Source organism: Microcaecilia unicolor, chromosome 2 (genome assembly GCF_901765095.1).
Source record: "Microcaecilia unicolor chromosome 2, aMicUni1.1, whole genome shotgun sequence".
Lineage (NCBI taxonomy): Eukaryota > Metazoa > Chordata > Amphibia > Gymnophiona > Siphonopidae > Microcaecilia > Microcaecilia unicolor.
In genome coordinates this window covers 183,245,281-183,269,759 of record NC_044032.1, presented here as the reverse complement: position 1 = coordinate 183,269,759, position 24,479 = coordinate 183,245,281, and the positions used below count along the sequence as shown (strand labels likewise).

Sequence of the window (24,479 nt, the reverse complement as noted above, 5' to 3'; positions counted from 1 at the left end):
ATCAACATCACTGATCTGAGTGGGAGCATAAGACTGAACACTACTCCCATTATTATCCTGTTGTCCAATTTGCCAGCTTTCCTAGTTTCTGTAAACATTTCTTCATCTGTCTGTTCGTTCTGTCCTGGTGGACCGTAGTACAGCCCTACCAGTATATGCCTTCCCTTCACTCTCCAACTCAGCAAAAGCACAAACAGGTCCAAAGATAGGTTGTGGCTTCACTTCTTTGCATTTATAGCAGGTCTGAATTGGATAGGGATGCCTGCAGTAATGCTTAATGCCCCACCATTAGCATATCTAACCTGAACTGTGTAGTGATACCACTTGCAGCTGGGGAAAGAAGTGAAATCCTTTATTTGAGCAATAAGAGTTTTACTATAGTCTGACGTTACTGGACACTGGGTAAAGTGCTATGTGGTTGGTGAAAGGTCCAGCCAGTTCTAGAACAGAAGGAGGATCCCATTGTTCAGTATTACAAACAGGGTTTGGTGATTAATTCTGGAGGGAATTATTAATCCCCTGTGTAGGATTAAAACCTTTTTTTTTGTTTGTTTCTGCCTCCCAGCCTAGACCCTTGCTGTGAGGGAGTACAAGTCTAGCCAATTAAGCCCCTTAGGTAGAGTGGTTAATGACATCTGATTATCCAAAGCTGGACATTCTGAATAAAAAGGTTTAGGAAAGTCTACAGTTTTCAGGGTCAATTAAGTCCTGTGCTGTATTGGAGTGCGTGGGAATAGGGAACTCACTGTCCCTATTCTTGGAGGCCAGGAGTATAGGAAAAATTTGGGCTTACTGTGTGATTCCAGCTGGGTATTCAGTGTTTTCTAAATCTAACATTCAGAGTCCCACACAACTATCCAAAGGCTGAAGAAACTGTGAGAACCACTTACTGCAGCCACTCTTCTGGGAACAACAGATTTCACACAAGACCATCTATCCATAATGCTTGTTCTGGAGCCTCCGAAGCCCTGAGCTCCCAGAGCAACATAAGAGGCTGTAAGTGATAATCTTCTTCGGTGCTACTTGACACTATTGTTCTGAAGGGAATTATACTGATTATCAACATATTTTCAATAGAAGGAGAAGTTGTTAAGAGGAGTTAAAGTACTGTGTAAATAGTTTGCCTTGTGCCTCAATCAAATTAACTGCCACTGTTGTTACTGAGATCCATTTGCTCTCCCTAAAGACATAGGGGCCCTTTTACTAAGCCACGTAAGCATCTACCTGTGCACAACGCGTACCAAAATGGAGTTACCACCCGGTTACCGTATGGCTCTTGCGGTAATTTCATCTTTGGCGCATGTCCGATACACGAGGCTGAAAAATGATTTTTATTTTTGGACGTGCATATTGGAGGCGCGTCAAGTGGCATTTGATGTGCGTGGGTCATTACCGCCTGGTTACCACGTGAGACTTTACCGCTAGGTCAATGGCTGACAGTAAGGTCGCAGACTCAAAATGGACGCATGGCAGTCTTGATTTTGCCACACATCCATTTTCGGCAAAAATTTTTAAAAGGCCTTTTCTACAGGCACACTAAAAAATGGATCGGTGCACACCCAAAACCCGTGCCTGCAATACCGCAGCCATTTTTCAGCGCACCTTAGTAAAAGGACCCCATAGTAAAGAAGTTAGTTCAGAACACAGTTACTGTAGTGATCTGACTTATTGTGTGAGAGAAGAGGGGAAAGGGAAATGGGACTGTCATTTTTGCAACTATTGTGCAAGGTGTGTGGTATTGCCTCCAACCTTCTGGTGTATGCCAGCCCCGGGTCTTGGTCCCAGCTAATATAAATCTGCTTATGTACGGGATAAGCTCTGATCCCAGGCACACATACTAGACAGCTGCCTAGGTGAACTCTAAAAACCCCAGTTCCAATATTTTCATTAAGATTATTTTATTCTCTTTGTTCTAAACTTGATTACCTACATATTTCTAGTCAAGGTCTAAACTTCTAGGACTGCCCTTGCTTTCCTTAGTAGCAGTTATCTTTCTCTTATCTCCCATACCTGAGAGCATCACCTTTGTGTTGTATCTGTTCCCCAACAGACCTCTGAGCTCTAAAACCAAATCCTGGACTCATGAATTAGTAATGTGCAGTGCTAATGCTGAATTATGGAGGCAGCCCCACCACTGCACCATTCATCCCCAGCCTAGCCTTTTCCTTTGGCTTGTGTTATTCAGAGCTTTTTATTTCGCAAGGCTCAGAAGCCTGTGGAATTAAATCGCCATGCTGTCACACAGCTACCACCAGCAGCAGAAAGAAGTTGAAGCCGCTGGCAGCTCAGAGCCCCCAGTGGACATTCCAAGCTTTGCAAAAATAAAAGTCCCAGAAAAGATTGAGCCCTCCCAATACAATTCATCGAAGTAGAAGAGAGGAAAATTGAGTGAATATTAATGATAAAAATCCTGCTCAGACCTCAGTGCCTAGGGCTGTGAAACAATTTGCAATAATGTGATTATGACCTTTAGAAAGTGGCTTTTTCCACAGTTAAAGCTGTGCATTGGTTTATGTTGTAGACTGGATGGCTTTCCATGACTTACAATTTATTTTGTGAATTTAATTTACTATATTTGCCACATGGAAAAAAAAGAATAAAAACTTTTGTTCGCATTCTAACTTGGACTTTGTAATGAAAGCCTGGGGAAGTTCAGATTCAACTAAAACCAAAAATACACACAGATTGTCTAGGTGGGTCACAGGGGAGTTACTGAATTGTTTGCTTTTTCTTAAAATGTCCTGCAGCATCAGTTTCATGCTCCAAAGATTTTGCTGTCCTTTGCGTCTCAGAGCATTCACATCACTTCTAGCCATCATCTGGGCTGTTCAAGAAACATTGCTGATGAGTGCAGGGGGTGGAAGGTGGGGGTGGGGTTCTTCTCCCTTATGGCTTCAGGCATTTTTGAAAATTTATGTATGCTGTGATGGGTCTGGGAGAAAAAGACAATGCCATAGTGACAAGGAAGACAGAAGAGTTAAGAGGCTAAAGGCACCTCTGCCTCCTGTGATGGACCTTTAATAATCAGTCTCACGTTCTGTGATGTCACAATAACTCCATTATATGCTTGCCAAAGGGTAACCACCACATGCGTGCATGAAGATGTAATTCTAATTCTTTTAAAGAAAAATAGAACCACATCTTCAATACGCAACAGAGCAAAACAAGGCTGGGGGCAGGGAGATTGGGACATTGCTCTGGAGTTGTGTTTTTTAAGACACTGATTTTGGGTCTCTGGGTAAGGGCATAGAGAAGGGAGCCATTGCATTCTGCATAATGTTGTCCTGTGAGCTGGAATACCTAGTTATGGGACTGATTAGCCCGCCTACAAATGAACACCAAATCATTAGGAGCCTTTTGAACCAGTCATGTTGAATTTATATAAAAGAGTCTCATATCAATGATATCATAACCCATATTTCACATTTCAACTTTATTTAATATACTGCAAATAATAAAAAAAAATACCATAGTACTTTAAATTAAAAATCTTAAGTTAGGGATAAAGAAAATGGGAAAGTCACATAAAGAAGCCTAAATTGCAATGAATAATTTTTAAATTGTGAAGGATAAGGAACAGAAAAGGACTATTATTCTTAGGCACAATAAGAAGGGAGATAGTGAAAAGGAATACATGACTGACTGTGAGCAGGATGCTGTGCGAGGGTAGTCTAGTCGACAGTCATCATTAACGTCATGGATCACTCATTAGTACATGGGGTTAAACTTGAGTAAAATAAAGAGTCTTGAGGACGGCCTTTAAACTTAAGTTCTAGAAGAAGTTCCATATTCTGGGAGCTATAACACTAAAATAAGAATTCCTAGCAGCACATGAACGAATCTGTAGATGAGAAGAGATAACCAGTATGTTCTTAAGTGCTGTTGAGATGAACTAAGGAATATATGGGATAAGTAATCCATAAAGGAAGGAAGGAAGACCACTGTGAAAGATGTGGTAAGTAAAAAATAAGATCTTAAAGGCTATATAAAAAATATAGGAAGCCAATGATCACTTACAAGAAGAGTACTTTCTTTCCACCACGGACTAGCTTCACTGCCATATTTTTTATAATCTGTAATCTCCTAAACTAGAACTTTGGTAGGCCTTGAAGAAGATCCCTTGTTTTAAAATGTCTTCTTTCCCAGCAGAAACTGTTTCTCAATGTAAGGACATAAGCATCGCCATACTGGAACATAGTGAAGGTCCATCAAGCTCAGTATCCTGTTTCCAGCAGTGGCCAATCCAGGTCACAAGTATCTGGCAAGATCCCAGAACTGTAAAACAGATTTTATACTGATTACTAGATTAGAGGAATCGTCTAAATGTAGATTCAGATCCCAGAGTAATATCAATTCCATAAATTATGTGGTACAATATGTAATTCTTTCAAGTAGCTTTTGCTGGATAGTTTGCCAGTATGTAGGTGGTCTATAGATTAGCACTAACCCTAAAGTACCCTTCTTATAGACATTCATAAACTGACAAATCATAGGTTCTAGGTTGTCATCACAGTAGCTATCGATAAATTTGATGTCACAAAAAGATCTACAGATCAAGGCAAGCCTTCTTCCCTTCTTTTCTTATCTTGGGAAGTTTATGGCCTTGTAGGCAGCGGGACAGATAGACACAATATAAGGCAAGATGAGATCAGGAACCTATGTCTCCATTATGAAAACCAAACCTGGGGATAAGTCTGCAATAAATTATCTCACTACATGGGCCTTCCTGCACACTGACCTGGCATTGAAATACACACATTCAGAGACTTCATAGTCCAATGGGACAGTTTTGGTGTATCTGTATGGGATCTTGACTACATTTTGAAAACTCATCCGTTCTCTCGTCCATCTGAAATTATCCCTTCTGACCCCAACATGAGTACTTACGGTTCCTAAGGTATGAACAAATGTCTACAGTATAGTCAGTCAGAGCACTGCTCAAAGCTGTTACACAAAGACGTACACCTTGGCTTGCACCTTAGGCTGCACGCCAAGTGGCGGTGCTCTACTAGCTGCCCATGGAAAATTCCAGCAGCGTCTTTCATCACAAGGGGGGTGGGAGGAGCTTGCTTCTACGCTCAACTGCTGTTGTCTAAGGATTGAGCGGAGTTTGCTCCCATGCCCTTCCACTGCTCGCCATGACCCAGAAGAGAGACAAGAGCAAGTGTGAATGAAGTCAGTGTAGCGAGGCTCAGCAGTTTTTTTTGTAGAACGCAGGCTGAGTTTTAAAATTCCCGCAGCATCTTTAAACAACACTTTGAAGCCTTTAGTATTCTGCTTTAGAGTTACCCACGAGGTTTATACACAAAGGTTACATGTGAAGAGACATACAAAGGGACAGAACATGTCCCTTTGGCATGCCCCTTTGGTGCAACATCTGAGGCGCGATGCCTCAGAGGTGGCACCCTTTTGAAGAGGACTGCTGTTGATGTCACTAATAAACAGCTCTGAACTGGAATCACTGCTTCTCTTCTCTCCTGATTGCCTGATGAAACTGCTCTGTTGTTGATGGTAATTTGCTACTCTTCAGTTTGTTAAATTGCCCCATTACATCTTCCAGGGTTATAGAGATTTGTTTCAGTTTCTCTGATTCATTGGCACTGACTACCATTTCTGGCACTGGTATCTCCCCTCAAATCTTCCTCAGTGAAGACTGAAGCAAATAATTTCATCTCTCCGCTATGGCCTTAAAGGCATGGATTTGATATACTGCCTTTCTGTGGGTACAACCAAAGCAGTTTACATATACTATGTGCAGGTACTTTTTCTGTCCCTTGTCTTTCCTGAGTGTCCCTTTTACTCCTCGGTCTTCTAGTGGTGCAACTGATTCTTTTACTGGCTTCTTGCTTCTAAGATACCTAAAAAAAAGTTTTTACTATACGTTTTTGCCTCCAATGCAATCTTTTCAAACTCTCTTTTTGCCTTCCTTATCAGCGCTTTGCATTTGATTTGCCATTCCTTATGCTGTTTCCTATTATTTTCAGTTGGATCCTTCCATTTTCTGAAGGATTTTCTTGTAGCCCTAATTGCTTCCTTCACCTCACCTTTTAACCATGCTGGCTGTCATTTGGCCTTCCCTCCTCCTTTTTTAATACATGGAATATATTTGATCTGGGCTTCCCGGATGGTATTTTTGAATAGCATCTATGCTGCTCCTCTAAGTTTTGGGTTTTTTTTTTTTAACCATTCTCCTCATTTTATCATAGTCTCCTTTTTGAAAGTTAAATGGTAGCATATTGGATTTCCTATGTGCACTTACTCCAGAGATTATATCAAATCTGATTATATTATGATTACTGTTATCAAGTGGCCTCAGCACCATTACCTCCTGCACCAGATCCACAAAGGACTAGGTATAGAATTGTTTCCCTTCTTGTTGGTTCCTCAGTCAGCTGCTCAATAAAGCAGTCCTTGATTTCATTAAGGAACCTTACCTTCCTAGCATTCCCTACTGTTACATTTACCCAGTTAATATTGGGGTAATTGAAATCACCCATTAATATTGTGTTCCCCAGTTTGTTAGCCTTCCTAATTTCTGATCACATTTCTGCATCTGTCTGTTCATCCTGGCCAGGTGGACGGTAGTGCACTCCTATCACTATCTTTTTCCCCTTTACACATGGAATTTCTATCCAGAGGGATTCCAAGATATGTATTGTGTTCAGCAGAATTTTTAATCTATTCAGTTAAAGGCCATCTTTAACATATAATGCTACCCCTCCACCAATTCAGTCCACCCTATTAGTGCGATATAATTTGTACCCTAATATGGCTTCCTTCCACCAGGTCTCAGAAATGCCTATCATCTCCAACATTTCATTTAGCACAATATATTCTAACTCTCCCATCTTATTTCTTAGGCTTCTGGCATTTGCATGCAGACATTTCAAACAATGTTTGTTATTCCTATATATAACTTGCTCATCAATTGACAGTGATAATTTGCAGTCTTTAAAGTATGTCTGTTCTGTATTTAAAAACACCTGGAGGTATATTTTCAAAGCACTTAGTAACCTATGGACCTTTGTAAGTTTAAGTGCTTTGAAAATTAGCCTCCTAGTCTACTGTGGTCTTTATTGCAACGTTGCTATCAAGATGCCCTGTTTTCTCTGTTTTGGTATATCTTTTAAAGATAAGTACATAACTATTACCATACTGGGACAGACCAAACTATGTGCTTTTGAACAATTGTCGGCCTTCCCCCAGTTTCTAGTTTAAACCGTTGAAAACAGGATACTGGGCTAGATGGACCATTGGTCTGATCCAGTATGGCTATTCTTATGTTCTATTTCCTTTTTAAATATTGATGCCAGCAGCCTGGATAAGGTGGAGCACATCTTTCCATAAAAGGCTGCCCTTTAACCAGAATGTTACCTAGTTTCTAACAAATCTAAAACCATGTTCCCTGCACCATCCATGCATTGAGACTCTGGAGCTCAGCCTGTCTCTTGGGCCCTGTGCTACCCTGGAGCTTCTGGATTTCAGCTTTCTACCTAAGAGCTTAAATTTGGCTTCCATAACCTCCCTCCCACATTTTCCTATGTCATTGGTACACACATATACCAAGACAGCAGGCTCTTCCCCAGCACTGTCTAAAATCTTGTCTAGGTGACGTGTGAGGTCCGCCATGTTTGCACCAGGCAGGCAAGTGACCAAGTGATCCTCACATCCACCAGCTACCTATCTATATGCATAATGATCAAATCTCCAAATTAAATGGCCATCCTAACCCTTCCCTCCTAGGCAGAAGCCCCTGGAAACACATCCCCAGTGTGAGAGGATATTGCATCTCCTGGAGGGTAGTTCCTGGCTACAGGATCACTTCCTGCTTCTCCACGGTGATGCTCTCCCTTCAGGTGACCTTTCTCCTCTCCTCCATAGCAGCAAAGAGGTTGCTAGACTGGTGGTGGGACTTCTCTACTATGTATCTGTAGGCCTCCTCCATAAACCTCTCTTTCTGCCTCAGTTCCTCCAAGTCTGCTATTCTAGCCTCCAGAGATCAGACCTGTTCTCTGAACTCTAGGAGCTCTTTTTGCTGAGTACACATGTACGACTTCTCACCAACTGGGAGATAATCAAAATCCGACACACTGCAAAAGACTGGATAGCTCCCATCTCACTGTTGGACTGCTGCCTGCATCTTATTATTGACAATTTCTTAATTAAGTTCCTAATGGATTGGGAATATGTAAACTGAAGTCCCCTAAGATTGCTAGTTTTATGCTAGACTATGCCAATATTTAGTTTTATTATTATTATTACTATGTTCCCCTCTATGGATCTAAGTAGACTGTATTTCTAAGAGCTAATTACTGGCTGAGAGAGATGCCCTAATTTCATTTGCAGCCTCCTAATTGTTTCAAGGGCCTATAAATCAGAGATCAATCCAGGGGTGGGTGGGAATTAAAGTCTTGTGCATAATTTATAATTTTTAACTACCTGAATGTCTCCATCATATCCACCCTCTCTTATCTCAACCCTATATCTCCTCTCATTTCATAGCACCTTTGATGCACCATTCTAGTAGCTCTTCTCTGGATTGCCTCTGCTCTATTTTTTTTTTTTTTTGGGGGGGGGGGGGGGAGCAGTCTCCAGAACTCCAGATGAGGTTTCACCAATGACCAGTACAGAGGCATTACCTTCTTTATTCTTCTGGTTATGTCTGTCCCTATGCTCCTCATCATAGGCGCCCGGTATAAGAGGTTTGGACAGGCTAAGCCTCCCCTGCTGTGCTCTGAGAGGTTTAAATTGTTGATTTACCTCCATCCTCACAGCAGGAGTTGCAGTGAAAGCCCTCTAGCCTTGTGTAACCAATTGTAGAAATTGGTTTATGGTTTGTTTACCTTACTGCTGGGAGAGCAGGGGGAGGGGGGGTTGGCTGGGTTGCCAGGGAGATATTTAACGAGGATGACTTCCTGACCTGCACTGAGAACAGATAGCAGCAGAATCGGACAACCAGACAACAAAGGTAGAAAAGATCATTTTATTTTCATTATAGTGTTTGGAATATGTCCACTGTGAGAATCAGGTGCTCAACATTAAAAGTTTATATTTATTTACTTATTTATGGCATTTTATCCCACATTAAACATGAATTAGGGTGTTTTGTGGCTCTACATGAGAATTGTGATGATATGATCTCTTGTTTCATATTGTTGACGGTCTGCATATTCCGTATGGGTGGTATATTGGTGTATTAGGTTCTGCCCAGTGTAATATTTATGGTACAGTAAGGTTCTGAGTGTTTTTGGACAAAGTTGTGCATAGTGTTTTGCAGTTGAGCGATTGTGGTTAGAATATGCTTTCAGCAACCACTTTATTCTTTGACATATGATACATATCTAATATCTAAAATTAATAAAAGGTATTAATTGTGACTTTTATTTTTATTTATTTATTTTTTTCTGTGTGTTATCAGACAATTATGGATTTAAGCTCCACCCCTGGCCCCACCCCTAACCCCGCCCCCTTTAGCCTCCCCAAACAGTTGGGCCACCGACCGCCTATGCTCCTCATCATTCACCTGGCTCTGGCTATTACCATTTTACACTCTTATGCAACCTTGAGATCCTCTGATGTGACCAACCCAAGACCTCCTTCCTGTTAACTGTAGCTCATCTGGTCTGTTGTGATTCCTTGCTCCAAGAAATACTCGCCAGAGCAGAGAATTATATTTATTTCAACATGTGGTCTTCATGACCTGCAGTCATCTAACAATCATTATGATTTCATTGCCACTTGTTTCAGAAAGTTGCATTTTGAACTTAGTAGCTTCCACACACATTCAGGTATGATGATGCTTTTCCCTTCGTATGTTTATTCCCCTTTTTATGATGTTCTCCAGCTGGATTCACTATTTTTATTTCTCTACCATTTTTCTCATTGTGCTACAGCTATTTGTTGATGACATTTCCCTTGGCAGAGCCTCATAAATAAACGTTGAAAAGTATGTGTGAAATTATAGTAGTCTGACAGCATGTTCTTTTACTCCTAAATTTATGCCATTTTTTTAAATTTGTAATGTCTTGTGCATATTTTTATAACTTTGAGAACTAACATGAAATACAGCTTTCCAAATATGTGAGTATAAACCACATATCTCACCCACCTCCTTTTACTTTTCAAAAGCTAGATCATTCAGATTCATTGCAAAAGATTGATCAACAGGCAATGATGGCTTTTTGCTGTAGAACAGTGATTCCCAAATTGGGTTCCTGGGAATCCTAGGTTCCTTGAACTCTCTTCAGGGGTTCCTCAAGAAATTAGATTATAGAATCTGTTTGTGTGAACATATATATGTTTACATAAATTGAGGGTGCCTCAATCTATATAAAAAAACATTTTAGGGGTTTTGCAGACCATTGTTCCCTCTAAGCTGAGCTAGAGTCTTCCAGCTGCATTGTTGCTGTTCAGTAATGTGTTTTCAATCACAAGGAACAGGCAGGTTCACTGGAGTCCTGCAGAGTCTACTTGTCCCTCACTTTTAAAAATGTGATAACAGCACCTCCCACTGGCAGAACTGTAGATGGAGGACTCTCAGTCAGCTTAAAGGGGACAGCAGAATCCGCCATAGTAAAAATTTGGGAATCACTACTGTAGAATATAAGGATCCTCCTCTACCTTTGCCTTTGGAACAAAACACTGCTCACATCTCCTGAAGAATTATACCAACTACTAAAAAATATATAAAAAGCCTAAGATGCTGGCTGTGTACTTAAAAAAAGGTTAACAAATATCAGCCAAGCAAGTACGCTGTTATGCACTCAGAACCCATCTGTTTTACAAGGACTGCATCGGATGACAGGAGGAGCCTAAGAGGCATATTTTCAAAGCACTTAGCCTCCCAAAGTTCCATAGAAACCTATGGAACTTAGCCTCCCAAAGTGCTTTGAAAATATGCCTCTAAGTCAACTTTAGAGGGGTTTTACTTGAAAATACAGTAAACATAAGGTACTTTTCCAAAGCTGCATAAAAGGCAAAACTTCAAAAAACAATCCATCTGCTGCTTACTTCATTATTGATTAAGACTATAAAATGACGTTATTTAGCAAGGGATTTTGTTTTGGTTTGAGTTTTGTTGTAGCTAAATTCTCCAACGAACTTCAGCCAAGCACTCAAATTCCTAGTGGGACACAGAGTGTATGTGGCAATGAAGCTTCATGTTTATTTGTATAAGGGGGATGTCCTGGTTTTGGTGGATTCACATCCTAGGGTCCTGTTTGCTCAATGCATATCCACCACATTTCTTGCTCTCTATTCTCTCTGTCCCAAACAGCACCAACCCTTCCTAAGAGGGATAGGATTTCTCTATGTATGCACATCAGCATGGATATACATTCCTTGTCACTTTGCCAAGGGGAAGTCACTACTCTGAATCCAAGCATAGTTTATATAAATAAAGATTATTCCATTATACAGGGTGCTCGTGTGACTTTATCTGGACAATGGTATGCAGCTCTGCAAAAGTATAGACAAAGTGAAGGTAATCCAGGGGAAGGTTACCAAAACAGCACAAAGTCTGTGCCAGAAGCCTCATTTTAAGTCACTTGAGACAAACCTTGCTGGTAGGATGTCAAATAAATGCAAAATATTTATTTTTGTTACATTTGTATCCTGTGCTTTCCCACTCATGGCAGGCTCAATGTGGCTTACATGGGGCAATGGAGGGTTAAGTGACTTGCCCAGAGTCACAAGGAGCTGCCTGTGCCTAAAGTGGGAATCAAACTCAGTTCCTCAGGACCAAAGTCCACCACCCTAACCACTAGGCCACTCCTCCACTTTGAATGCTAAGCATGTACCCTAGAGGGGAGAAGAAACAGGAGAAATATGATACGTATTCAAATATCTGAAATAAATAAGGCACAAGAGGGAAATCTTTTTCGTTGGAAAATACTGTAACATCTGGAACAAGGAGTCATGATATAAGGCTCCAAAGAGATAGACTCAATGAAGTATGGTTTATGGTTTATTATAATTCTCTGTACTGCAAGGTCAAGAAATATTTGTTTTTGCAGAGGAAAGATGGTGAATTTATAGAATGCCTTTCCAGAAGGCATCGGACAAGCACTGATCTTTAGTTGTAAAAAGTGAAGAGATCATGGAAGGGCAACCTAGTGTTGAGACTGCCAGAATGAATAACAAAGCTGGTAACGTGTAACGTTGGAAATCCTAGCAGAAGCAGCAGCATCTTTTCAGCTGGATCTGTCTACTAGGCTGTGATGACAGAATTAACCAACAGCTGTGTTTGTCTGGCAGGCTGCCAGTATATAGTAATATCCAGAAGTCCTGACAGAAATGCAGGTGCTAAAATAGTGGGACCTGTCTAGCATGTTTCTAACTCCTCATATTGACTAAGCCATTGTAGCAGGTTGTTGGTGTCAGAGTTCAGGTTAAGGTGCGTTAAACGCTAATGCACCTCTAGTGCACCTTAGTAAACATACATAGTAACATAGTAAATGACGGCAGATAAAGACCTGTACAGTCTATCCAGTCTGCCCAAGATAAACTCATTTTACATGGTATGTGATACTTTATACCTGATTTTGATTTGTTCTTGCCATTCTCAGGGCACAGATTGTAGAAATCTGCCCAGCACTGTTCTTCTACTAAGTTCTGAAGCTAACGTTGAAACTCCATAAAATTTACACTCCAGCCCACCCATATCTATTCAATCACGATCAGGGCGTAGACCGTAGAAGACTACCCAGACCAGTTTTGCTTCCCAATTACTGGCGTTGCCACCTAATCTCCGCTAAGATTCCGTGGATCCATTCCTTCTAAACAGGATTACTTTGTGTTTATCTCATGCATGTTTGAATTCCATTACCGTTTTCATCTCCACCACCTCCCGCGGGAGGACATTCCTGGAGGGTTCACAATCAGATCAACAAGAACATACCTAAATCTTCACTACCCAAGCTGCCAAGGACTCAAATACAAATCAACTTATGCAAGCAGCTTTTCCTACATAAGCACACAACTGTGGAATGCACTACCAAAAGCTGTGAAAACAACATACGACCATCTAAACTTCCGGAAATCACTAAAAACCTACCTATTCAAAAAAGCATACCTTACTGACATAACCTAAAAGCCTGAACCCTGCAACACAACTAACTAAAGCTAGAATTGGACTCAACACAACTCGCTACGATTCTCAAATATGTCTGTAACACAAGTATCTATTCTACCATAATACCACTCTGTATTTGTTCTTTACCGGTTGGCATACACCTACGGTATTATGTAAGCCACACTGAGCCTGCAAGTAGGTGGGAAAATGTGGGAAACAAATGTAATAAATAAATAAATATTCACCACCCTCTCTGTGAAAAAATATTTCCTGACATTACTCCTGAGTCTGCCCCCCTTCAACATAGGCGTTAGGTTTGTTGCAGCCTCTCTCTGGAATGCCCTGCCCCTCTCAATTAAGACTGAACTCTCACATAAAGCATTCAAGAGCAGCCTATGTGCTCAAGCCTTTAAGCAGATGTAATTTTGTCTCTTTTCCTGCTCTTTACCATGCAGTGCATTACCTTTTGGTTGTTTTTTCCTTCCCATTTGTTCAGGCTCAACAAAATATATTATCATTTTTCTTTCTTTTTGTTTTGTTCCTCTTTGTTTCCCTTCCATTGTTTTCTTTCACCCATTGTCTTGTTGTTTTTACCTGTTTTCCCCCATTTTATGATTTTGTAAACCATTTAGATATCTCTGTATGACTTTGCAGTATTTCAAAAATAAAGTTGAACTTGGTAGAATGGATTAAAGAGCTGAGCATTGGGGTTTTAATTAATTTATTTATTTGGATTTTGCTCACACCTTTTCAGTAGCAGCTGAAGGTGAGTTACATTCAGGTACACTGGGTAATTCCCTGTCCCTGGAGGGTTCACAATCTAACTTTGTACCTGAGGCAATTGAGGGTTAAGTGACTTGCCCAGGATCACCAGGAGCAGCAGAGGGATTTGAACCGGGCACTTCTAGATGTCAAGACTGGTGCTCTATCCACTAGGCTACTCCCCCACTTTATACTAATGGGTGGTTAGTGTGAGTTCATAGTGGTGGCTTGAGATTAAGCAGATGCTAATTCACATGCTAACTTTGTAGCATGGAAAGAGACCAGGAATGGGAGGGGAAAGCATGTGCACTGCGCCTTGAGTTGTTGCATAGTAAATTAGAAGCCGATGAGCGTTAGAAGCAGTTAGCATCAGACTATTGAGCGTGTTAATGTGCACAGGATGTTCAGAATGCTCTAGCGTGGGTATTAACATGTGCGCCAAAGATGCTGCAAATTGTATTGAAATGGTATTTAAATGAAGGTAAATAAGGTCAATAGTATTCCTTCCCATTGCTCAAACAGAAGCGCTCCAATGCCCAGAAGCAAATGCTGCCTTAACGCTGAAAACGTAACACCAGCTGAGGGGTGGTATTGAAGGTTTCAGGAAATTTCTTGTCAACTTGGCACATTAAACTGTGGGTTTTGTCTTCTTTTCCAAGGGGAAGGAATCCCGTGGAAGTTTTAAATGCTGTAGTGAGAAACAAACACGTGTGAGTGGGAGTAAAACCAAAAATGAAAGCACGAAGCGGCATCTGTTGTCCTGAGCTTAAACATGAAGTGCAAACAATTTTTGAAAGGCTCATTTTTACAGGCACAGAAGAACAGCACCGATGTATGCTTGCACTTCCATTTCTTTTGTCTGGACATACACACAATAACCATTAATTGCAAATCCTATGCACCTATGCCAGGCACAAAAATGCATATCATTTGCATAGAATTTCTTTTGAACATTGCACCTGGTTTTGAGCATCTGTCTCTTAGTTAATGCACAGTAAGTATAGAGGCATATTTTCAAAGCACTTTGGGAGGCTAAGTTCCATAGGTTTCTATGGAACTTTGGGAGGCTAAGTGCTTTGAAAATGAGCCCCATAGTGTCTCTGAGTTAACTGTATGGGGAGACACCGAGTACGCTCCCCAACATTTAATCCTCTTAATTAAGTGAAGAGGCTTTACAGTTACTAGGTCTTCATTTTTGCAACTAGTCAACAACAACTGCATATTTTTTTTTTACTCTACTTTAATAAAATGACCCTTAAATCTTTCTGTATTTCAGTGTCCAGTTCCAAACTGGGTTTTTTTCTTTCCTCATGCAAGATGAATTGTCAGCCATTAAGAATTTTTAAAAGCAGGTTTTTCCAATCTTTGCAAGCAAAGCAATATTATAAACAACAACAATAAAGTGTACTGTTCACCTCTCCGAACAAACACATTCGCACAATCTTTGCTGGTGCATTGTTAGTGAATGCTGCTCAGCCGACAGGCACATGCCTCTTCTGCTCCTAGCCTAGACAACAGTTTCAACTGTCAACATCTTCATGGCCTATGGATTCTGGTATTCCTTTCTATTTCCTGCAGGTACATTTTTTTTTCTTTCTATCGCTGCATTTAATAAGTGTTGGGAGGAAGAAAACATATTTATACTTATCAGATTTCTTTATGCTTTTCTTTGTCTTGTCAGCAATAGCACAGAACTCCTGTCTAGCAAATCTACAGGGATCATATGTTTCTGATTTTGTGTCAAACAACTTTTTTGAACTATTGATTTTTCACTTGAATGGTCTGGACTCTATAGGAAGCGCATACTGGATGTGAATTTGAAGGGTGAGAGCATGTACAATAAAGCAACTGTGAGAGGTTTGCAATAGAGGATTTCTATATTCTGCCTGTTGGAAAAATGTTTAGGGGTTAGTCTTCAAAGGGTTAGGGATGATCAGGGCTTTTTTTGAGGTGGTACTTAGGGGCACTGAGTACCGGCACAACCTATACTCCAGGAGGATGAATTACTGAAAGAGATATTCCCATCCCCACCAGTACTGGCCTTCCGACAGCCACCCAATTTAAAACACAAGCTAATCAGAAGCAAACTTCCATCACAGACTGAAAAGGAACAGAAGGGCACACTTCCCTGTAATTTATCCAGTTGCAAACTATACCAAAATATTTCACAGGACCCCAAAGTCATCCACAAAGGAAAGATATTCAACATAAAGGGATCTTTCACTTGCTCATCTTCCAATGTGGTATATATCATTCAGTGTAAAAAATGTAACGAAGGATGCTATATTGGAGAAACAGGCCAGATGCTTAAGACAAGATTCAATTTACATAGACATCATATGAACAATACTGGTGCCAGCAGGGTTCCCACGCCTGATGGTCAACATTTTACAGGACCAGGACACTGTACCAGTGACTTCACAGTGAGAATCCTGAAAGGTAACTTTAAAACCATACAAGAACGTAAGACCTTTGAAGTCAGAATGATTGAATATTTTAACACCCAACAGAAAGGACTTAACAAGGATCTGGGGTTCCTAGCCCATTATAAACCATAAAGCTGTATGTCTCTGTTGATCACCCTCCCCTCACCTATCCACACCCACCCTGTTAGAATATCAATGATATGCTTTGATGTCCCCATGCATACTTCCTACCCACCCCCCTCCTCCCACCCTGTCAGACTGTCATAGTAATGCTTGAATGTTTTCACTTATATACACTGTCAGCTAGCACATTTGCTTATTTCCGATCTGAGGAAGAAGGGCAACCTTCGAAAGCTAATCAAGAAATGTATTAAGTTATGTCTTTTCCATGTTTTATTTTGTTTGATTTCTATTGATAACCTTAAGAGTGGACTAACATGGCTACCACACTCCATTGTCTGTTAAAATTGACCCATGGACCCCAAGTTTTAATGAAAGAGCTCAGGCTCTACACACCAATTCTGTCTTGTCATAGGTTCTGTGACTGGTTGCAGGGGGCCTGGCAATTGTGGAATGGGTCCCTCAGTGATCACCCCCAGGGCCACCGAGAGGGGGGGCAGGGGGGAAAAATTCCCCAGGCCCGCACCGGGATCTCTCTCCTTCTCCTGATCCCAGGCTGCAGGCGCCACAGTCCTCAGTCTCCACTTGCCTACCCTCAGCTCCGTCGACAGCCCCCTTCTGTCTGCCACCGGGCCCTCTGCATAAAAAAAAAAATCTCTAATTGGCAGCACAGCTCCTCGCGTCTGTGTGAAAGCGGCAGATCACCTTGGGCCTTCCCTCACTGTGTCCCGCTCTCGTCTGATGTAACTTCCTATTTCCGTGGGGGCGGGGCACAGTGAGGGAAGGCCCGAGGAGAGGCAATCTGTCGCTTTCACACAGAGGTGAGGCGCTGCGCTGCCAATTTCAAGATTTTTTTTAATGCAGGGGGCCCAGTAGCAGACAGAAGTGGGCTGTCGACAGAGCTGAGGGTAAGCAGGTGGAGACTGGGGACTGCGGCGCCGGCGGCCTGGGAGCAGGAGAGGGAGGCGACAGTAGTAGTGATTGGGGGGGGGGGCATTGGCGGCGGTGGCCCTGGGAGCAGCCTTGCCCCGGGCCCGGCTCAGTCTCTCGGCAGCCCTGATCACCCCCCCCCCCCCTTGAAGGGTGGCCTAGCATTTGAGTACTGAAACCTTTTTTCCTAGAAAAAATGCACTGGGGATGATGGTCATTTAACTGGATTAGCGCTCCATAACCAGGGAACCAACATGTTCTAAGTCTAGAGTTCAAGATTTTACTTTAGTGAGGAAAGTCATATATTTGTTATATAAATGAACAACATTACAGGCAACTACCTTTAAATACTTAAAAGGTGTTGTTAATATGACATCAGAACCTTTCATGCAGTTCAATATCATTATTAACAGAAAACCACAAGTTACAGATTTAGAAAGAATTCTGTTATGAAAGCAAAATATTGGCTGGCCATTGAGCCTTTCATAACATAAGATAATACACTATAGTATCCATCACAGAGAATTACCACTTTTTCTGTCTCACCATTTGATCCCATGTTCCACCTCATGCACTCTCTGTTCATCACAACAAAACCTTCTAGTTCCATCATTTCTTCATATCCTCTTGGTATATTCCATGACTCTATGTTTAGCATCACAGGCCTGACACTTCTTTGTCTTGAAGACTCGCATCAGAAATTCAAAACTTCTCTTAAAACATATTATTATTATTATTATTTATTGCACTTGTATCCCACATTTTCCCACCTATTTGCAGGCTCAATGTGGCTTACAAAGATCTGTTATGGCGTAGAGAGTACAATTGGTGTTACAAAGAAGACAAGGAAAACAAGAAGATTTGGTCAAGTAGTTATAGAGAGATACATTCAGAATAAAGGTGTTTGAATGCTGATTCTCTTTTCAACAGCTGAAACATAGTAACATAGTAAATGAGGGCAGATGGACCTGTACAGTCCATCCAGTCTGCCCAACAAGATAAACTCATTTTACATGGTATGTGATACTTTATCTGTATACCTGAGTTTGATTTGTCCTTGCCTTTCTCAGGGCACAGACTGTAAAAGTCTGCCCAGCACTGTTCTTGAACTTTCCATATTCATTCAATTACAATCAGGGTGTAGACCGTAGAAGTCTGCTCAGCACCGGTTTTGCTTCCCAATTACCAGCGTTGTAGATCCATTCCTTCTAAACAGGATTCCTTCATGTTTATCCCACGCATGTGAATGCAGCAGAGGAGTGCCTTCTGTTCTTGTTCTGTTTTCTTCACATAAATTGTAGTTCACTCTTCTTAATTCTTATACATACATTTACATTGTAAACTGGCTGGATGGCGTGTCTACAAGTGGTATAGCAAACAAAATGAAGCCTGAAACATGATGGGTTTTTCTGTTATTATGTTGTAATCTGCTGAGATTAAGCATTGCTTAAAGCAGTGTTCTTCAATGCAAAGCCCGGGGACAAGTGGTATCCCCTGGAGACCTCAGGGGCGGCCCTCAACATTCTGCTGCTCTCTGCCTCTTTTTTCCAAGCTCACAACAGAAAGGGGAAAGTGGAGAAGAGCTGCATGCTTGAAGGAGAAGGCATTTCTCAATGGCCACAAGGAATATATTTGGAAATGTCCAGCTCCTTGAGGATATACACACACACAAAAAAATTTGAAGGCAAGCTGGTGGGCTGGATGCCATTAACTGATCCACAGTGTTGAGGCCTCACATGGGAAGTTATTCGGTGGCTAGCTTCAGCTTATTTTGGATCCAAATTAGCAAAGACAACTGGCTTAAAGAGTGGTGTATAAATTGTAATAGCAATAATAATAAATAAGGTACTGCTTCAGGGCCATCAGGGGGCTCCACCTTACATTCCAGCTGCACAGAGGAAGGGAAACTAATTCAAAAAGGTTCTAGGCCCCTGTCAACATGTTCTAGGTCAGCAAACTGCAGTGACCTGCCAGGAAATTAGCAGTAGGAAAGAATAGTGTTAAAATCACATAAACAGCAAATTCTTGCAGTATATACATTAAAGCTAGCAGAGAGGTCTCTGGAGTATCTAAACATATCAGTGTTTCATCTGCATACAGAAAAATAGCTTGGAAATAATCCTCATCTTTCATACCTTTAATTTTGACTACCTAACCTTGGCTGCAAATGGCTCCACTGCTAACACAAAAGTCAAGACAACCAGAGTATCCAGAAACAGAAAATAGAGTTTAACTGACCACCATTGATTAAAAGAGAAATGCTGTAGATGGTAACAAGTATAAAGTCTCCAATCCCCATTCCAAATAGCAAATGTAGCCATTGTTGAAAAAGCAAAACGTCTAACTCCCCCCCAAAATACTGTTTGTAACAAGGTTTTGTGCTCTGTGTTTACCTTTTCAGGCCATTTTATGTTTCAACAGTTTTTTATTAATAAAATTAATTTGATAACTGGAGAACGATATTACAAGTACAACTTCAAGTATCAAAGCATAGGAAAAATAAAAAAAAAATAAATTCACTAATAGCAAGTAGAAATTCTCTGTTAAGTGTCTTACTTAAGTGAGGAAAAGACTTCAGATACTCGGCTCTCGCGGATCTAACTGCCACATGAACTGGGTCGCTTAGCGTTTACCTTGAAAAGTATTTTCTATGAGTAAAACTGCTGGCGAGTATCCTCATAAGTCAAAAAAACCTCAATCTCTAATAAGTCTAGTGCCTTTATTTTTCTTGGCAAGTTATTGATAAGAGTGTACTTAGCTGCTGTGCAGTTATGTTGTCAGTGGGTACGCCCAACAGTGAGCTCCTGTTTCGCTGAATGCTTCCTAAGGAGCTAAACCCATCTGTATCACCCTGAAAATTAAATACACAGCATTACTATACTAAAGAGAATAAGAAATCCGTGGATAAATAAAAAACTAAGAATAGCCTACTCGCGGAATCAAAACTTAAGAGAAATTCTTCAAGAAAAAAAATCTGACCTCTGACATCGAAGACAGTCCGGGACATAAATCCTGTTCTAAATGCAGTTTCTGTCACCTAATGATGATCACAGATAAATTCACCAATCCAGTTGATAATAGAGTATATAACCTTAAATTTAACACCACTTGTGATTCCACTCATGTGGTCTATATCTTAAAATGTACTTGCCCTAAGATTTATGTTGTCAAAACCACACGTCTGCTCAAACAAAGGCTTAGCGACCACAAGCACAATTTAAAATATTCTCGTACAGAAGCATCCGGGTTTGCACATAGCATAGAAAAAGGACACAAGTTTGAAGATCTTAAATGTGTAGTAATTGATCATGTCCCTGCATCCTTACGAGGTGGAGATAGAGATAGATGATTAATACAAAAGGAGCAACGTTGGATTCACAGATTGAAAGCGTTAGTCCCTAACGGGTTGAACAGTAGAGTAGAACGGAAAGCTTTTTTGTAAGTTTTTTGTTAGCTACTGTAGAAAATTAAGTATAGGATTTATCTCATATCCTATATTTGTTGGCACAAACATTACAAGTTTCTCAGGATGGTCAGTTCCCTTTAAACCCCTACTGCACTCTGATTGGCTGCTATCATGGGCGTTTGGTTTAAAATGCCGCCGCCATTTTGAAAACAGACAGAAAGACTGCACATAAAGATATCAGGTAGGCAAACAGTCAGAAGGACAATGTTGTTGTTGTTGTTAAGTTCCGTCAAGTCCGTGTTGACTCATGGTGACCCTGTGGATAGTTGCCCTGAACTGTGTTCAGTTTTCAGCCAGATGGCTAATTGTTCGTAGAGTGGCATCCATAGCTGCTGTTATTGTATCAATCTATCACATTGCTGGTCTTCCTCTTTTGCTTTGACTTTCACCCTTGCCAAGCATGATGTCTTTCTCTAAAAATCTTTCTCTTCACATAATGTGTCCGAAGTTTGAAAGTCAAAATCTTGACATTTGAGATTCCAAGGAAAGATGAGGTTTGATCTCATCCAATGCTGATTGAAGTACTCTTCAGACAGTCTATGGTACAGGCAGTGTATTCTTCTCATGCACCATAATTTGAAGGCATCAATGAAACCCACCCACCATCTTTAGGAGCTTGTTTCTTCTAATGTTAAACTTAATAAAGAACTGGGGTAGTCTTGTGTGAGAGTATATACACACAGTTCATAGCTTTGGAAAGATTTGAGTGCTTGGTTAATTATTTTTTTTCTGTCCTGGGCTCCATAAGTGATGTCATCCATGCATGATGACTATATACCCTGCCACTTTGTTTTCTCTGAATGAGGGCTATCTAGGAAGAAATGTCTCCAAATGGGTCAGTTTTGCACATAATGTCACCAATGGCAATTAAAATACAAAGCAAAGTCACAAATGTATATTGCCGACCCTTAAGTTTCAAGCTTTTATTTGCCATCTATTTTATAATTATGTGGCTTTTCAGGGTGACGCTGTCTGCAAGAAGGGTTGGGAATATACTTTTGTGGCTTTGCTTTCAGCTTTGCACATACCATGACAGTAATGAACCTCACTCCTAAGCCAGGGTACAAACTCAATCTATCAAATTTACTGCTAACATTTGCCAAAGTATTTGCTTTGTGCCAAAGAGCTTCTTTCTGGAATTCATAGGATGTAACATATATAGACAGTTTATCAAGGTTTGCTTGGATATTGCTTTTAATCAGGCTTGTGGCATCCAATATGATGGGAATTATTTCTATATTTTTCTACCACATTTTCTTGGTCTTTGATTGCATCGCTTGGTATATGAGGATCTTTTCTCTCTCCAGGCAATGTGCAGAATAATTACTTTGCACCGACACCATATTGTCATGTTCTGATTTGATTTGATTTATTAAAACTTAGTTAATCGCCTTTCCTCAAGAAGATGCAAAGCGATGTACAAAAGTCAATAAAATAAACTGAAAAAGGAAAAGAACGCCAAGTATTTTTAAAAGAAAAGAGAAAAAAAAAAGAATATGGGGGATAGTGAGAGAAGTGGAAGGGGGAGACTGCAATGCTGGTGGATCCCGAGAGGGCTGCTAGGATCTAATTAGATAGAAAAACCCTTTTCAAAGAGAAAAATGAGCACACAATAGAGTTTATAACTGCTTTTGCTACCAGCTACAATAATTTTTAAGCTCTTTTAGTGATATTCAATTTTTATTTCATGATATTTATATCTAGATATGGGAAGCTTTGAAATAAATTAAAAAGCTGTCAAGTAAAAAAAATATTTTGTCCTCCCACTGGAACAGCTTTTGACTTTTTACAGATGTACCACGCATAGGCAGTCACTTATTTCTAAATAATCTTTTGCTATTGCTTTCAATACCGTTTTATAGTTTTGGGTGTACTAAAACCACCACGGCAAGCTCCGCCTACTGGCTTCAACTGACTGGGTAGGTTCACTACGACTCCTGTTGCCTTCAACTCCTTGGATTAAACCTCCTTGATTTGCGCTATGCTCCTCCTTCTTCCTCACCTCCACTCCTCGCGCCAGGCTCCCCCTCCAGCTCGCACCACATACGTCAAGAGTTCCCTGACCAGAGGGTAAATAAGGGAGGCGGCGGGCGCATGCGCAAAGGGGTAGATTCACGTGGCTCGCGCTTCGTAGGATCACCCTAGTGTGGTGGTGCTCTGGTCTGTGGGAAATGAAGGGTGAAAATGATACAGGGCTTGTGCTGCGGTTTTTGCTTTTACTTTTCTTCTCCTTTGTCCTGCATCCCATCGGAGCGCAGGGCTTGAAGAAGAGGGGACCCACCGTGACAGACAAGGTGACGTTTAAAGTGGACTTTGAAAACAAAAAAAAAATAAAAATGAGGGGATGATGACTATAGGAAACTACCGTGTGTACGTGCGTGGGGGGGGGGGGGGGGGGGGGGTCTGAGGGTTTTAGAGGGGACGATCGAATTCTCTTTCCTTAATCCCCAGCTGCAAACGTAAGTGGACGGACGGACTATCGTGGAGAGGGCAAACTTTCTTACATGAAACCCTAAATAATCCAAATGCAAAGCTGAGAGTCGAATAGAGGCTGAGCTCGGGTCAATTTTGGACCTGGAGGGTACTGCCACGTCAGGGGAAAGGCATTTTAAATAAAAGATGCAGCTGAGATGCTCTTTTCGAGCTACAGCAAGCGGTGTCTGTGCTTGATCAGCTCCCAGTCCTGAGTGGCTCTGCTCTGCCTGACTGTGATGATCCCTGCGGAACCGGAAATGAAAAAGGATACTTTCTTTATAGAGTGCTCTAAGTGGTAGAAAGTTACCAGTGAGTTATTAAAACCGATTATTCCCTAACTTGTCTTAATACTCTTTTATAAGCCTGTATCGGTCCATAGTTTGAAACTTTAATAGTTGCAGATAATCTGAGTTTTACTGTTTCTCCCTCTCCAAAATTTCAGTACCGTCTCTTGTGCATCTTTTCTTTGAATTTAAATTTTGTGAATTTTTTTTCTTTTTTTTTTTTTTTTTGGGGGGGGGGGGCTGTCTTTCAAGAAGTTGTATGATGGGCAGTGTTTGTCAACTGCCTAGAAATGTTTTAATAGGCAGGTATAAATACAAATGAAATGCTCTGAGCTTCTTTCATGGCAAGCGGGGATATGCATGGTGTGTACAAAAGTGAAAAAGGGGATCCAGAACCCCTGTTTAAACTGATAAGAAGGAAGGCTGCATGACTATAAATGGCCTTATTGCCACGGTGCTACCTGGCCTAGAGTGAGGTATAGTACTCATGTTCTTGCTATGGATGTGCAGCTAGGTAATTTACATTTTGTATCACTGCTTGTGCCATTTTGAAGTTTTTGTTTTGTTTTTTTGTTATGGGAACACAGTGGACAGTTAGCAAAGAGCACACCCTCTTTGCAAAGTGTGCACCTTTTCAGAAGATGGCACCCTTTTGACACATGAAAAAAAAACAACCAAAAATTTTGGGTTTTTTTTCCCCCCTGTCATTTTAGGAAGAAAACATCATAGGAAATGTTTAAAACGAATGCACATCCCTAATTCTTGCTGCTATCCATATTTAGTGTCAATGCCAGTTTGTGATGGGTACAAACAGTAAGCCTTAAGCCCCTGGAGAGGTACATGTGATTGCAAAACCACTGACAGGTAGACTCTATGCCCATGCAAAAAAAAAAAATGGTTGGAGACTGAAAAAGTGGGGTAATTTATTAAGATATACAGGAAAA

The 24,479-nt window shown here is 40.9% G+C and overlaps 1 protein-coding gene across 1 annotated transcript in view; it reads left to right on the top strand.

The window, feature by feature from the left end:
• The first annotated feature begins 22,892 nt into the window (after window positions 1-22,892).
• The window catches only part of PPIC (peptidylprolyl isomerase C), a 47,421-nt gene continuing 45,834 nt past the window's right edge, over window positions 22,893-24,479 (top strand). The window contains exon 1 of the mRNA XM_030193542.1: window positions 22,893-23,070. Coding sequence (XP_030049402.1) covers window positions 22,948-23,070 — 123 coding nt within the window. The 5' untranslated portion in view covers window positions 22,893-22,947. The remainder of the gene's footprint in view (window positions 23,071-24,479) is intronic.